Source organism: Cynoglossus semilaevis, chromosome 2 (assembly GCF_000523025.1).
Source record: "Cynoglossus semilaevis isolate Cse_v1.0 chromosome 2, Cse_v1.0, whole genome shotgun sequence".
Lineage (NCBI taxonomy): Eukaryota > Metazoa > Chordata > Actinopteri > Pleuronectiformes > Cynoglossidae > Cynoglossus > Cynoglossus semilaevis.
Window position 1 is genome coordinate 6,536,837 of NC_024308.1, and position 17,141 is coordinate 6,553,977.

General features: G+C 40.3%; 2 protein-coding genes across 17 annotated transcripts in view; one reads left to right on the top strand and one right to left on the bottom strand.

The window, feature by feature from the left end:
- dock7 (dedicator of cytokinesis 7) overlaps positions 1-17,141 on the top strand; it is a 428,740-nt gene that overhangs the window by 93,330 nt on the left and 318,269 nt on the right. The window lies entirely within an intron of this gene.
- The window catches only part of arid3a (AT-rich interactive domain 3A), a 36,651-nt gene continuing 19,628 nt past the window's right edge, over positions 119-17,141 (bottom strand). Inside the window, exons 4-9 of one of the 4 annotated variants that reach the window (XM_025054126.1) lie at positions 10,989-11,061; positions 9,536-9,719; positions 8,995-9,242; positions 7,626-7,913; positions 6,486-6,575; positions 119-168 (exon numbers count right to left, since the gene is read on the bottom strand). In XM_025054126.1, coding sequence (XP_024909894.1) covers positions 134-168; positions 6,486-6,575; positions 7,626-7,913; positions 8,995-9,242; positions 9,536-9,719; positions 10,989-11,061 — 918 coding nt within the window. In that variant the 3' untranslated portion in view covers positions 119-133. Of the gene's footprint in view, positions 169-5,276; positions 6,288-6,485; positions 6,579-7,625; positions 7,914-8,994; positions 9,243-9,535; positions 9,720-10,988; positions 11,062-17,141 lie in introns of those variants that run through there. The other 3 variants (XM_025054125.1, XM_017041495.2, XM_008333721.3) reach the window with 3 other exon arrangements.

Genomic DNA, 17,141 nt, shown 5'->3' on the forward strand with positions numbered 1-17,141 from the left:
ATTGACTCCGCCCGCCCCGCTCAGACCCGGCTCTTCTCGAATCACTCAATGTGTTTAAATCTGCCGGGGTGTGATAGGTTCACCATTAGTGGGCGGTGCTTCGTCGAATTCAAGCTTCCACGTGAGACGGGAATCACGTTGCAGTCTCCGTTGATGAGAGTTGTTGCGCTGAAAGCAGAGTATGACATTTTCTCGTAAATAAACTATATATTTATATATATATATATATGAAAACAAACATCTGTCTGCAACGTTTCTCAAAAGGTTTCGAGAAAGTAGAGAACAGTTTTACGCAAATATCCTATATTTTTGCAGTATGTGTAGCGTCGATATGGCCACAGGGTGGTGTAGTAGTGCTGACCTTAGTGCCCATCGCACGTCTTGACATTGAAATGGGGTCAGAGGTTTTCACTATCTAAACTTACCTATAGCAAAACTAAAATGTGTAAAGAGTCAAGCGGGTGTGGTGATTTGTGGTGATTTTTTGCAGCACAGTTTAATGATGACTCTTTCTACGACTGAAATAAATCTCCCAAACCTCTGCTTACATTAAAGAAATGAGATATTTTATTAATTTCAGATTCAAAATAATAGTATTCACACAAACACATACTGGGTAAATATATATGTGTAGAAGAACAGCTCATCACCCTTCAAAAACAAAAAAACAACATAACAGAGAATGAAAAAAAAAAAAAAAAGAAAACATTTGCATTGCCCGCTGCCACTTTACTGATACCGTGGTGTCCGGGGAAACATCCCATTCATCAAAATAGTAATCATTTATAGGAAAAGAAGGAATAAACACACACAAACAGAACAGACTGAAGACAAAACCACCTGCTGGACTAACAGTGTTACTGGAGGCAGTACTGTTGTCGTACAAAAAAAAAAAAGTATTTTGCTGAAAAGCACGAGGTTTCCGGTTGTTGGTGCGTAAATAAACTGACCAGCTCAAGCTGTGAAGAAAGTGCAACACAGAGAGACGCAGAAAGATGAGAGGAAGACATGGTGATGTCCAAAATGAACTTTCCATTTTCGGAGGGTAATTCCCTGTGTATCCTTACCCAGCCAATATCAGGTGTTGTGCCAGATTACAACACCACACAGTTCCAACATTAAAACAATGAGTGGTAAATCTAACCCCCACATACTGGCATACTAGTATGCCAGTATCAGTGGGGTCCGTGGTCCTCGTGCCTTCTGTGTGTACACCCCACACTTTAACTTGAGCCCTGACTGGGTTAAATGCATCAAACTAGAGGCAGAGGTAGATTTTCCTGAGAAGTCGTAAGAGACAAAAACAGAGTCTTGTTTCAGTTCTGAAGTTAACATACGGTATGATATGATGTGCATCTCTTACTCACATACACACACACACACAAACACACTGCATCACACACTTCCCTAAACTAATCACATTTATCATCATGATTATCATTATTATAATAATAATAAATCTGCTCTAAATGCAATCTCTGTGTGCCACTGTTGCTATAGAATATAAGAGCAAAAAGACAGCAAAGAAAAAAAACAAACAAAAAACACAATATAAACATATTAAAATCCACAGCCCTAAGCCATAATTTCAGAAATTGTCTACTCAATGAATCTTACCAACCAGGTTAATTCATACACAAATTGTCACAGCAGAAGGCATCGTGTTATTTCTCAACATCCTTTTTCCCTTCTCCACAGTCAGTCCACCAGAGAGAGGTAAAGTCCATGGTGAAGTCCAGTTAAAAGCTCACAGACACAGACACTTTAACCCGTAAATGTGATTTAAATCTGCAGCATGTGGGAACAGCAGTCGGAGTCATTCTCTCACAAAGGCGCTCTGGTATTGAGGTTATTTTCGGAGCAGGAATAAAAGCAGCAAGACATTTGGACAGACACATGCTGAGCAGAAGCTTTGAGTTTGGGAAACGTCCTCAACAGCACTTCATTTACAACATATACTACCTGGTTCTGGAACCAAAGATAAATACAATTCTTTTAAGATTTAGTCATTGTTCTGAGCTGAACAACAGCACAAGCAGTGGTCTGAAAAGAATCAAAGTTTTTAACTGCAAAACAAAACAAAACAAAAAAACAAAACAAACTCATTTTGACCAAAGCAGATACATCCAAAAGCTGCAGTAAAGCAAAGCTATGTGCTAATGTAAAAATGAAACGCCAGTTCCATGAGAGAAAAACACTCACAGACCAACATGAGTGGTAGCTATTAAGAAACACCAACCCAAACAATCCTAAGATTTTTTTACTAGGTGTGACAGAGTCAAGGTTGAAAGTTTTCAAAACATTTTTTTTATATATATTTCTGTCTTCAGATATCTACTTCCTCTAAAACCAGGGAACATGCCTGAGTACGGATGCAAAGATTCATTCAATCTTCCTTGAATGTGTCATGATTTTTTTTTAAACTCGTGCTTAATTTTAATCCATTAAAGAGCCTCGCACAATCATTTCAGTGTTCCACGACAAACGCAAAAACAATTAATTTTAACAAAATAAGGATGAGAACACTAAATATCCTGGATCAGAATCCCTCTTATTGATTGTGCATCATAACGAAAACTACCACAGGGTGGCGCTCTTGCTACAGAGGCTGAAGCTTCTCAACGATTGTCGTTAAGCTACAACTCTCTTGACATGAGTGAAATGGTGATTGTCAGTGGTCATCACACTGTCTTACTACGTCCAAGCAGAATACAGTACATTATGATTGGTTTTCCTGCAGGGACACAGTCTTTAATCTGGCCGGAGCGAACAAGAGAAAAACCTCTCATTTTTGAGATGGAGGTGAGGCTGGATTGTGGAAGAACGGTTGTCCAAGTGTTTGGAGGTAAACATTTTTGGAGGAAGTGTCTCCTGATTGTCGTTACCACGCAAACCATCCCTGAAGATGCTGCCATGCAGCGAGAGAGAGAGAGAGAGCTGCAGTACCTCCACTATTCAAATGCAAATACACGAGCAACGCCGAGTCAATAGGTAAGCGATAAACATGGATCTGCTGAAGAAGAGGGGGCAGGGGCTGCAGAGTTGCCTCGGGGGGCTAAAGGGTCACGGGGTCAAATCTAAAGACGAAATGTTGATCCCACAGAGTTGGATTGATTGAGTTTTGCTTTCTTTCAAAGACCCCGGTGCTTATTTGATTGTCAGCCTTTAAAGGCAACTGTGACATCTGCCGCCCATGAGAGGGGAAGGAAACACGAGGCCCTCTGTACAGACTAACTACGACACCGGCACATATGGCCCTGGTTTTTCTACTATGTGACCTTTTCAGCGTGTGTGTTTCAGTGTAAATTAGTTTGCAGTGGTTTTCCAGTTAGTTTTGTAAACTGTTAATATTTGTACTGATGCAGAATCAGTATTTGTATCTTCCTGCAGACAGAAACCTGTAGTCTTGCGCTGCCGTTGGGTTTTGTGGGCTTCTCAGACAGACCACTACATGTTTCACTCATGCCTACTAAAGGTTAAACCTTTGTGACGTAGGTTGTTCATTTCCACATAAAGAACACGGAGGTGAAATTAAGAGACGAGACACTTTTATCCTCCTTCGTTGTCTGTCACACATATAATACACACCAGCTCTAGTCATTTATCTGGCTTAAGTTCCACTCAGTAGCATTCACTGTTGTTTGAACAAGGACATTGAGTGCCACCGATGCAAAGCAAATAAAATCAGGCCCAGTGCTGAGTCACGACAGCAGCAGCACACACACACACACACACACACACCAGCAGCAGCAGCAGCAGGTGCACATGAGTCTGAGCGACCAGGTCCAGGTGGATAATTGTTAATGAATGTAAATGATTGCAATTGCATTGTTTAACATATAAAAACAACATGTTGCTGACTTGGCCTTCCACTGTATAACTTGATTTGTAACAGCTCAGCTCCCTCCCTGCAGGAAAGGTTCAAGGATCAGTTAAAACAAAGCCAACAGTCGGTGACCGCTGTGGGTTAATGAGAAACACTCCTGCTTTTTTTAATGCATCTGTGAGAGGCACTCAGTAGTTCTGTGATTATGTTGTGATTAATCAGTGATACAGATGAAACATCCAAAAAGACTCAAGTTAGAAACTCTATCATTTAGGTACAGCCGAGTTTCCAAGCCTTGTGTGGTTTGAACACTAGCTACAGGGTGTCCTCATTTTGCCGAGGTAGAGCTTTTTCCACTGAGGGACAGGCGTGGTTCGTGTGGCATACGGAGGTACTGCTCACTCTCTGCTCATTTCACGCTGCATTAAGGCCTCACGACAAAAACCCACAGACAAAGCCTGATTTGTCTCCTAACGTCTCTTAGGAATGAGGCTGCTTTGTGTAGAGGTGAGGTTGAGTCTGAGTAACAATCTTTACGGGTTAAGTACAGGTTAAAGTGAAAGAAACTGAAAGATTGAGTGACAGGTACCACTCTACGACGCAAGAGGTGATATGTTGTATCTGCTGTGACTGAATAATTCACTTTTTTATAAACGGGGGGAAAGTGTTCAGCCACAGGTTTGATTATCTCAGATCTAAAGCCATGAAAATCCTTGATTAAGCAAAAACATTTTTAAACAGTTAAAATCTCTAGACCATCTGTCTGTGTCCCCAGAGGACACCTTTCTCACCACAGCCCAGGATAAGAAGCACTTGGATCCGGCTAAGCACTACAGTAATTCATGCAAAAAAACAAAGCTGGGGAAAAAAACAAAAGCCTTTGTCATGTATGATACAAGAGATATGATAAGAAGAGTTCACGCTGCATCCCCTGACGCCTGATTGTCCATGTTTGTGTCTCCACAATCACAAGGATTTAGCAGATGCTTATTTCCTAGCACAGGAAACTGAGAGTCTGCTGTGTGATGAGAGCTTTAATCTACAATTACTCGCATGCGTCTGATTTCAAAACAAACGATTAATTTAAAGGCCGAGAGTTTTTAAAGGATATTAACTTATCTTTGGGGGAAAGAGAATTAAACGCCTTTTTTCACCTATTAAGTGTAAATAATGTCTGCATAATGAGCATAACGAGAGAGAGACCTGAGAACAACGATAAACAAGGTATTCACATAAAATCTTAAACTCAAAACGGCAGCAGGAAAGGTTGGTGTGGACACCACTGAAGTCCAGCGTGTAACAAAAGGCGTCAATTCATTTTTCCATCTTATCAAAAAACAGCCATTTGGAACACTGAGCTTGATAATTCACCTGCATGTACTGTACAAACAGGTAAGAGTTTCAACAGTACAGCTAGCTGAAATTAGGAAAATGAGGAAGCGCCCCCACGTAAGTGCACAGACGCAGCAGGAAGCTGAGCTGCTTCCTCAGATATCTTCATTATTCAGAATCATTCATGCAAATATATGGAGATCCACGTGTTTTATGTTGGGTGACCGTAAGGTTTTGGTAGGTTCGCACCGATCGCTCTTCCACAGAGAAACAAACTGGCTGCCACGTGAATAAGGTTCTTATACACAAAATGAGGTCACAGCGGTACATTGTTATATGCCCTGAAGAAACAATATATACCTTTAAAGCTATTCTGATTAAAAATAGAGAATATTAATATTGTCTTTTTTTTATAGAATTCTAAATATATAAACTTTTTTTTCTCCTGCAGTGGGAAGATTATTAACGATTTAAATGATTAACACAATAGAGAACAATAATAATATCGATGTCATCGAAAAGATCAAATAAAATAAACAAAATCTTGAGAAAAAAAACGTTACTGTCAGTCAGTAGCTGTGTTTGTGTGTAAAAAAAAAAAAGTTTGTTGTTGCCCTTTCTAAATATTGTTTTCTCCTTTGTTCCCTGATAAGCTGTACATTTTTGCATAAATAAATAACTGACTGATGTGCATTGTTGAGCATATACTGACTCTTAGTTAGGACTTTTTGTTTCCAGAGTTATTTTGGCTACGAAAAACAAAAGAGGTGAGTTTGTAAGTGAAGAAACCTGAGATAGTGTACTTCAAGTGATCCGAGTTTACGGTTGCATCTTCCTGCGCCATTTCTGGGGTCTTCTCTTTTTTTTGGCATCAGCGAGTAGAAAATGATGTTTGTTTTTGGCTTGACTTAGCATGGTAATTAAAAAAAACAAACAACGAATGAAGCAGAGAGTCTGGAGGTTTACGAAGACACAGAGTTGTTGGAGGTTGAGGTAGGTGTGTTTTGCTGCTGCTGCTGCTGCTGCTGCTGAGGAGGAGGAGCATGAGCACCGGCAGGTGTGTGGGAGAGAGACAATCCAGACACAGCAGACGAGGTTGCCCCTGTCGCTGCCTGAGCAAAAAGTACGCCTGGCAGGAAAAAGAAACAATTAATACAAAACACTACAGGACAACAATTAGGCCTTTTGGACAAACAACTAGCTTAAACCACTAACGACTAACAACATGACATGTACACAAAAACAAGTCCCTAATAACATCTTTATTCCTACATAATTACTAACATTTTAATATAAATTCAGTCTGTGACACGACAACAATCCTCACCAGTGTACATGACGCCGTTGAGCTCCACAGACATGCTGATGCTGCCTGTCCCGTTAGTAGTGAGGTTGAGAGCCGAGTCCTGTCTGCTATCTGCTGGGAAGACGGGAGGAGCAGAGAGTAGGGTTAGGTTTGTTTGTGTTTGGTCTCAAAATCATGTTTGCGTTGAGCATTTTATTCACCAACAACATCATTTAGTCCTCAATGTCTCCTAGTTGCTGTTGACTGTCACAGAGGAGCAAATGTTTTGAACTGCCTGTATGACCTTCACCGTACAGTGAAGGTCAAGATAATACAAAGCTTTTTGATCAATCTTACAAGAATGGCTAAAGCTTTTATTAATACGTTTAAAATTTTAAGAATTTAAGGGTTTGTTGGCCAGAAGTGGGGCACGGGTCTACAGTTTGAGACCCAAGATTTCACTTTAACAAGCAATTAAAAATTTGTTTTTAATTTGATTTCACGTTGTTTTTATAATTTCACCGACACTAATATTTAGACCTCATTTAGTTTAGTTAGTGGTCGTTACGTTTTACAAGCTGTTTAATTCCCTAACATTAAACATATTGATTCTTGTGTCTTTGAACGTGTTTTACAAGACATACCTTTTTACAACCTAAGGTTCGGTGTTAGACTACCGTACTCTGGGGTATTTCAAACAACAATAACTGGGATCAACAGTAATATTTCTTACTTCTTACTATTACTTTCAAGTATGTAGGGTTAGACATTCTCTAAAGACACCAAAAAATTGCATGTTCTAATCCGATGCGCCTACACTTTAGAATTCCCCTTTCTGTCGAATACACACACACACACACACACACACTATGACAGTGTAAATGTATGGGGTTCCTATATGATAAAAACAGTTCAACATATAGGGCTGCTTTAGGTTACCTTCCTACTGTTGGGTGTTGTGGTTTGTGACACAATTACTGGGAAGTGTTAAGATAACAACTGCCAGGAAGAGAATGAATGTGAAAAAAACCACAAAATGTGAAATGAATAAGATCGCTGCAGCAGATGTGATGAAGTCCTAATCAAAGATAAAAATCACCAGCTGCGTATTTCATTCAAACACAAACTGTGAAAGAAACATCAGACAAAAAGATGTGATTTATTGTCATTTGTGTGAAGTACCTTGGTTGTTGATGCGGATGTTCATGGGGATCTGGGCAGTCATGGCCAGCAGGTTGTGCTGCAAAGCTCTTTGCAGTAGTCTGTGGTGTTCCTCGGCCGGCAGTGCCATCTTCTTCTCTGGAGGTTCTCCAGCCTCCAGCTTGTCCCTCAGATGCTCCAGAGCTGCCACCTGAGCCGCCATGGCCGCCTGAGCTGCCGCTGCCTGCACGGCAGCTACCGAGTGACCCGCCAGCGCCCCCACAGGTAGACGAGGCATACCGAGGCCAGGCAGTGGCTGACCTCCCTCCTCTTCATGCCAAAAACACAGACGAAAAGTGAGTTCCAGGTGTGCACTGACAACACCACAGCTGGTTTGACTTAACATACTTAGTAGTGGACCCTTTGGCTGGGAACCCACAGACAATACTACAACATATGTAAAAAAATACTTTTCTTACTTTTATTCACTATTCAATAATCTTCCACTATTCAATAATTACATTTGTTTAGCATGAGAAAATGATTAACGAACAAGCGATAACTGGGCGCAAACTGCCAGGTCACAGATTATGATGTCATCATGCAGAGGTTGCAGCTGTTATATGAGGTGCATTCAGGTACCATTGGAAACTTGAAAATCCAGACAATTATGGCAGTTTACATGTTGTCTGTTCAGGACAAATGGTTATAAAAGAAAACAATAATAACTTTTACTTTTTTGCTTTTCTTCCCTCCAATTTTCTGAGGACCTCTTAGCACCCCTTTGCAGCCATCAAGAGGGCCGTGTCCCTCACTTTAAAACACCACTAACCTGATCAATGACAATATGACTGATTCAAACGCAGATGACAGTGTTCCACTGTCGCTGAAGACTCGGTGAGTCATCGTGGCTCACAGTGATGCAGTAATGTCTATAGGCATTCTATGTTTTTTTTTTTACTTGATAAATCATATACTTTAATGTAAGCTTCAAACAGCCATTTAGATTTTTTGGTTTTTAAAAAAAAGCATGATTTAAAAATTTCAATCAACCTTTGGAATGAGTGAAGCCAGCTGAGCACTCAGTCGAGCACTCCATGTGTTGCAGCCACAGATTAATGTTTAATGGCTTCTTTAATTTTATGGGCATCGTTTGTTGTGCATTATGCTCCACAATGTTTTGACACGCATGTTGATTCCTGCCACATTGTTGAAAGTAAATTGCGGTTGAACCTCAAATAATAGAACAACATCTCCCTAATGGCTATGAGAGAAGCCATTAAAGTGATAACTTCGTAAAAGCATCTTCAACGAAATCAATTGTTAATTAGTAAAAGTAGGTAATGAGTTTCCAAACAATGAAATAACGTTTTCCCTCTTTTCATCAAGATTTCTCAAGAACAAATTTCACCTTTTTTGATTTTCTGGATAGGGGTCATTGAGGCACCGTTGGTGGCCACTGTCAGGCCCACACCTGATGTGGGGATCTTGGGTGAGGACAGCATGGTGGGCGTTCCATTGGGTGAGTAGGTGAAAAGCGAACTCCCGAAGCTCTGTCGTCGACCCTCTCTCCGGTTACTGTCGATGGCTGCCTGGAGCTCGTTGGGGTTGCTCAGACCCCTCTTATCACATTCGTATGGGTACAGGTACTTCATGTATCTAAAAGAAGAACAGTCAATATAAAACAAAATCCTTAAAAATGTACCATATGATAATATATAATAATCCTCTCATTAATGTAAAAAAACAGGGTATTTGTTGGCACAATTATAATGTAATAGTGATATATACTGCACCAATTGTTAGGCCTGCATGTTTAAACTCGCAAATCCTTTCCTCATCTTGGGTTTGAATTCATAATTCACATTGATCAAAACACCTCACAGTTTTATGAAAGACTATGTGACAGACAAAGTGTGTGTGTGTGTGTGAGTGTGTGTGTGTATACTGACTGTGTGCGAAGGGTGAAGGCTGCGCTGGTGATTGAGGTAGGCAGGTTGAGTCCCTTGGTGATCTCCCTCCACAGCTTTTTGTTGATGACCTCCACCAGACCACCCTTCTCCGTCACCAGCCTGTAGAGCATATACAGATCCAAGACCTGTTTGGCCATAATTGGAATTCGATTCACAGGAGTTCCTAGGAAGACACACAGAGACACGCAGTTGATGGTAAAGTCTGGTGGATTTCCAAGAAAAAGATGAAAGAAACTATGACAGAGATCAGAGCACCTTATAGCAAAAACAAAATCTCCCTTTTTTGAACCTACAGCAGGAAGTATACTGTTCTGTGTCCACAGAGAAAAGACATTAGGGTTCAGTAGGTGGCGTTTGAGCAACTTTAAACAAGATCAGGAAGTTCATCTAAGTTCTACATATGCATTAATGTATTTGTCTACTGCAGTTTGAAAAACTCAAGGCTGTTTTAACATGGATACGACAAGTTAACAACCAAACTCTTAATCATCATTTCTTACTGGAGTGTTAAACTTAAACTTAAAACTTAAACTTATTAATTAAACTTAATCATCATTTCTTACTGGAGTGGAAACACTGGTCATTTAAATAATTTAAATAACAAGTGATTCTAAGGTAAAAAAAAACAAAACAACTTTACTTTGGCCTACAAGGAAAAAAAAGTTGTTTCAGGTTATTATTTATCAATGTCTCCTGCAGATGGCACTATTAGTTTCTCACACAGGCCTCTGCAGACCCGCCCATCCACTCTGATAATGTAAATAACTACAACTTGTTTTTCAGCTGTGAGCACATGCCTGCTGCGTCCCGCCCTCTGATCTCAATAAATCAGCAATGGAACAAGACCTTTTTTTTCTGGTGGTTATGGAATAATAATCTGTGAACAGCCTTCAGGCATCTGTCCTTACTGCATAGGACAAATAAAAAATCTGTCACACAATGCAAAATTATTTATGACTCTTGAGGTTTGTGCGTCACCAGGGCAAATATATATATATATATATATATATGTGTGTGTGTGTGTGTGTGTGTTTGGTAGAAGTGCAGACAGGGCAATAAGGATAGGCAACAAGATATGTACATAGAGCAATCCATTTTGGGGCAGCGATACGATGTGTACATTCTAGTAATAGACCGGGAAAGAAGAGGGGCTGAGCCCCAACGGCAATCAGCCCCTAAATGAATAAAACCCTAAGCCCATATGAATGAAAGATGAGACCAGAGAACTGTGGTGCATGTCAGGGTGAGTACAGAGATGGGCAGGTGATCATGGGCTCTCTTTACCGACTATTAAAAGCCTGTCTCTGACACCAACAGGACATTAAGTGGGTACATTAATTCTAAAAAAATAATAAACTGAGTTGGTCAAGTGTGCTGTGTTTAATTTTTGTTAAACTATAAAATTATAAACACATCTGCATGTGCCACATACCGCGTTTTTGCATGAAGCTGAAGAGGTTGTCCAAAAACTCCTTTCTCTTTGGGTCTCCGTCCAGTTCGTACAGCTGCAGGGAGGAAGGGGAGAGACATGAATTTAGACATTCTTTGTAATTTACCATGTCGTCTAACAGAAGACGAAGACAACCAGGATGACCACGTGAGACAGCAATGACAACATTTTATAACTTGTACAAATGCACTTTTTTTTTACAATAATCTCCAGTTAAAACAACATCAGATTTTTTCCCATAAGAGGAAGAAGAGAAGAAAAAGAAGTAAATCAGTGACCAGTGCGGCCTGATGAGAACCTAATGTGTGTCCAGTCGCTAACAAAGCACCAGGATCTAGAAAGTTCAGTGGGCAGTAAATGTGGGCCAATCAGTGAAGAGTAGTTATTTTTTAAGCTCAGTCTGTCGGTGTGAGAGTGTAGTCCAGCCAGGGTTTATATATGGTTATATATATATATGGTTTTATATGTAGATAATTGGTTACCAAAAGGTGGACGATTACTATATACACATTTTTTTACGACTTGTTCAGAAATTCAATGGACCAACTAGATGTTGGGAATTGATACCAAAGAATTAACAACAGACAGGTTCGCAAATGGGTCAAATTCCACTTTCTAATCAGTGAGGAATTTGGGATAGTGTGTGTTGCAGTAACGCAATCCATGTCTACAAAGTGAAACTTGGAAAGTTTGGTATTATCCTGCTATTGTTTCTGGAAAAATGTTTTGACAGAAACCATTTCCTCTAAAATTCAAACATAAGCACTAGCGGTACCTTTGAACATACAGTATCCTCTAATGGACGTCTATTAAGTCAACAGCCGCCGATTTCCCAAGTAAAACCTGAATTACTGTGATCGTGTCTTCATTTTTATTTATTCATTTCTGATCTACATTCATGTGTAACTTGTGTATTTGTGGCCATGTAGTTATAAAGCTAAAACAAAACAACCTGTGTTGTGTGAGTGTTGCAAGAGGAAACCACAAAAAACAAAGCCACGGTGACTGACATGACAGTGTTTAGGCAGCAGGCCAGGCTATTTGTTACTTTTATGTACAGACACACACACACACACACACGTGCGTAGAAAAATTTTACAACACAGGAAACCACTCACTGCCAGCACTATACTAATATTGAACACAAATATGAAGAAGAGATAAAAAAATTAATCTCTCATTAATCAAATAAAAGAACTGGAGTTTGATGATATCTTATTTCTCATTGATATGATTTGTAAAGCCAGTATTTTGCCTGATAAATTACTCAAACATTGGTTTGACAACAAAATTGCTGCCGTGTCACTGGACAGTGTCTGTTTGCTTTAGGCACCAGTTCAGAGATATGTACAGAGAAAAGCTCTCTCTCTCTCTCTCTCTTTCTCTCTCTCTCAGCTGACGTTTGGTGAGATGGTGACAACAGCGGTTTCCAACCACAAACTCTCTGTGTGCCATTCAGCCATCATTAGCAGTGCCAGGCAGCAATATGATCCTATTATAGTGGTGAGGGGGGAAACACAGGGGTGGGTACGGCCGGAGTGAAAAAGACTGAGGTGGGTGGGTCAGTGGGGGATGACAGGAATGTACAGGACCGCTGGAGGCAAGAGGGGGGAGTTTTAATTACAGGATGCATGCATTTCGTGAAGTGCTGCGCCATAAATCTCGGAAATTACACCCCCTTCCCACTTTAACTCGCCACCCCCAATCTTGTATTCCACCCCCCCCCTCCAATCACTCTCTCTGTCCTAAACACACAAACATTTTCCCAATGGTGTGGTTGGTGAGCTGTCAAGTAGAAACTATGCTAGCTTAAGCAATAAAACTAGACAGTAATGTAGATCACAGATCACGCTCTGTATCACCTCCAAAAACTCTCCGCTCCCACTGCTCACCTCCTTTTTTAATTGAATCTATAAGAACTCTTGGCATTAACAGCACACAGGATATCTCACACCAGTGACTTCAGGATTTTTCAGCTCAGCTTTTGTCCCTCTTATCTCCGACTCCAGCGGAGGCCCCTATGTCTTGCGGCTGCAGCTGCAGAAGCCCGGTTACTTGCCACTACTTGTTACTTGTAGCACTAACAGTAAATGATGTTTTTGTTTCTCTATGGAAGTCATGGCAGGTGCAAACACGTGTGGGAATGAAAGATGCTGCCTTATATTTTAACAGATTAATGTTTAACTTTTAAATAAAATGAACTCGACATTAACATGAACTAAACTCTAGCTCGGTGTGTATAAAAAATACTACCATTGAATATATCTGAAGTTATATAACAAGTATTGTTTGGTGAAAAGATGGAATTACGTGGGACGCCTTTTTGACCGGAGCCACTGACACATCATCAGCCGGTGGATCAGGATCCTGTCTAACCAGCAAGACAACAGTCTCCCACTCCACCCTATCATTACCCTCTCTTTGCCCCCCCGCACCCGCCATTGTGTTCCTTCCCTGCTCTCTGAATGCACAATTTCTTTTTTACACCGTCCCTTCATTATACACTTGTCACCATTTGTCTCCTCAACTCCATCAGTAACTCTTTTACTTTATTTTTTTTGTATAAGCCTTACATTTTAACTGCTCTGCTGCTACTGCTGCAACCTCCCACCCACATTACATACAGACCTTATCAGGCAGGGAAGGGTGTGGCTGCCACAGCATTATATATGTTTTCACGAGTGTAGAATGTGTACAGGTGCAGGGGCCCCTCTTGGATTAAAGATCTCTTATTCAGATAAACGACCAGAAACAAGATAAACGACTAAAAACTGGACCGACTGGAAACACTGGGAGCTGGGTTCCACCCCTTCATCGTGTCCACTGGAAAAAAAAAACTGTAGCCTGCAGAGCTGATCAGAAGACTACATGAGACCTGATTCTTGGATAGATTACAGAGGACTTATATTTTTCACATACATAATACTGAGAAAAATGACGAACTTTGCAGATCTAAAGTTGTTTAAAATTGAAACTGCTTTATTGTGGTATAAGAATTATAATTATGCTCAGGTAAACAAGTATTTAATAGTTTCAGGCATTTCCTGCCTAAGGCCGAATATGTAGGTCAGCGACAGTCTGTCTGCAGATAAATTAGAAAGAGCAAACAGAAGTTTTTTGTGGCAAATAATCAGTAACCAAAGAGCAGCCTGTTGCTGCAGCGTTGCAGCCCTCAGAGCAGAGGTGGTGGTGGCAGGTAATATTGTAGGGGTGGGTGTATATGTGTGCGTCTGACAGGGGGAGGGGATCTGCTCCACTGTTAATGCAAATGGCAGTTAGTGAGCCAGCGGCCTTCAAGTGTCACATAGCACATAACAGAGGCTTTTCAACTGAAAACTAAAACGGCACCGGGGTGACCAGGGTATCATTTGCTCCGTGTTCTCTTAGACATGCCAATCACCTTCAGGTGAAGCTGAGACACATGACAAAGATACAGTATACACAAACACACCAGAGGTCAATGTTGAATAAAAACCTTCGGCTCTCTGGAATGACATACGCTGAAGTGTTCTTTCTGAAACTCTGACTTAAATGGTGTCGATTATTTGGAAACTTGTCAGGAAGATGTGTGTGTGTGTGTATTTTGTTTGTGTGTGTGTGGAGGTGGGGTCTTGATACGTTAACACATGATCAGCCATATTCAAACACTGCATTGTTCCAGGCCAAGGCCTTCCTGTGAGTGTCATTAATGCACCACAGCCAACACAGCTTTGTACGCAGCGTCACTGAAATGACACAGGGGGATCGAACAATGCAGGGCATTCTTCTCATTCTTTAAAACTCATAATTATTATTTAGAACGGCTACTAAACGTCAGAGGGGGCGTGAAATAATGTATTTCTGAACATCCAGCTCTAACTTATTACTCATTGTATAGAGAACTGATGACAACTTTACATATGAGAAATGTTTTAATACACGGAAATCCTGAGGCAACGTGTCATTAGCCCATGAAGGCAGGATATCCCATTATGTGTAATAGTTAATATAAATATAGTTCCTCCCCACGTCTGTGGTGATGCGATGAGGCTGATTTGTACACAATATAATGATGTTCAGTCCAATAGTCCAAACCCAAAATGTTATATAATATTGAACTATGTAATGCCCTTCAGGGTGTGTTCACACCTGGCACATTTGGTTCAGTTAAAACCTATATCAAACAAGAGACTTCTCTTAGCATCACATGTTTGTCGCTCTATCTGACAAGCTCATTTATTTGCAGTTGTTGCGCAATCCCAAAAGAGCAGCCTTCAGAAGTAAATATAACGATTACTACATTGAGAAATGTGTCGAAAATCTTCTCTCAGATCAGACAGTGGTGCAACGTCTTCACAGAAAAATCAGAAATGCACTGATAGTCAGTCGCTGATCTTGCGAGTGTGACTACGATGTGTTGATCATCACGTTTTGGGCAGATGCTCACAGAGGTGCTCATCTCCAGAGGACAGAGAGTGCCAGCTCTTTAAAGGTAGCACAAGGCGGCATCGCCCTAATGTGTCTGCCACAACAGCACACTAGTTACACACGTCAGATAATTACTAGTCCTGAAGGCCTTCAGCCACAGTGTAGAATCTTAACCAGTTGACTTTCGGCATTCTACAATTACGCAGAGAATGTTTACTTGACCATTGCGTAACAACAATACGCAAGCGTAAATTACCATGGGATGGTCTTCCACTTGAAGGCACGTCCCAGCTAAGTGCATCACTAAACAAATGTTACCGTATACTTTGTTAATGTGCCTCATTAAGCTTTGTCTCCAGATAAATGTGGCCGCAGTGAAAACACAGCAGCCTCAGCGTAAGGAAGGAATTTCTTGGGCTGGGTTTTACATGTCAGCCTGTGATTCAATTGTAATGTGATGAATGCAGCACTTTGATAAGTGAAGCCCATTATGTGATTACACTCATCACAGCGTGGTTATAAACAGAACTGTAGCTGCAGAAGGCTGCAGGCAAACAAGACTCTTTTCTTTTCTAGGGAGGAGGAGAGTCGTAATTAGAAGGTGTAAAAGCAGATTTACACAATTTAAATTCAAATTTAAAGTCAACTATGGAGGAAGCAGACAGCAGCTGGTACCTTTAAAAACATATTTTAATACCTGTCAATTATGTGTCAAAATAATTATTGAGTGTATTAGGCAGTACTTACACTTTCTAGAGTTTAAATGACATAATAATATTGTTATTTTTTACGTCTTGTCGGCTTTAATGTTTCTTCATTCTTACCTAATAAAAAATATAAAAAAACAGATATAAATTGTTTCCTAATAATTTTATAGACTAAACAACTAGTTCAAGGTCTTCCTCACTAAATCATGACATCATCGTGTACACATAGGAACCTCTTTGGGGTAAATGAAGAGACAGGACAGAAAAAGATACAGTTAATATGAATTGATACTTCACTTCATTTTATCAATACTATCATTCTAGGGCAGGGCGTTTAACGCAGAACTCTATGGACACAGAATGATGTCTTTTTCTTCAGGTACATGTGAACAAATCTGCCACACAACATTTGTTACCTTCAGCAAGGCTTCTGTCGTGTTGCCTCTGGACTTCCCCATCCTCCACTTGACATTATTAATCACAAAAGGGCTGTCCAATCAGAGATGTATTGAATGATTTTTGTATTGACAGGCAGAGTACATCATAATCCTAACTGACCAAATGACCTCATGAATCCAACACTATTGACTGAGGATGAGGAGCAAATTTCCTGCTTCGACAAACAACTCTGATGTGTCTGATGCAGTCTCGGGCTGCTTTATCTGCAGCTGCCACACTGACCTTCAGGTGATCACAAGGGCAAGAATAACTCTTATTAAAAAATGTTTACACAGCAACCAGATAATACAACAGAATAAGGTTTGCATTAAATTTAGCACATTAATTCTTAAAGCACCTTTGACCTTTGCCTTTGTTCAAGATTTTATGTGACAATATAATATATGACGCATTCCTGGTTTTCAACACTTGCCTGCATAAAGCCAACACATCTCGTTTAGTAATTCACATGAACCGCAAAATGACGTGACCAATTTGAAAAATGCCTTTTCATTTCACACAGCAATTTTAATGATGCTGGGACATACCTCAGAAAATGCATGCACTGTAAATAAAAAAAATT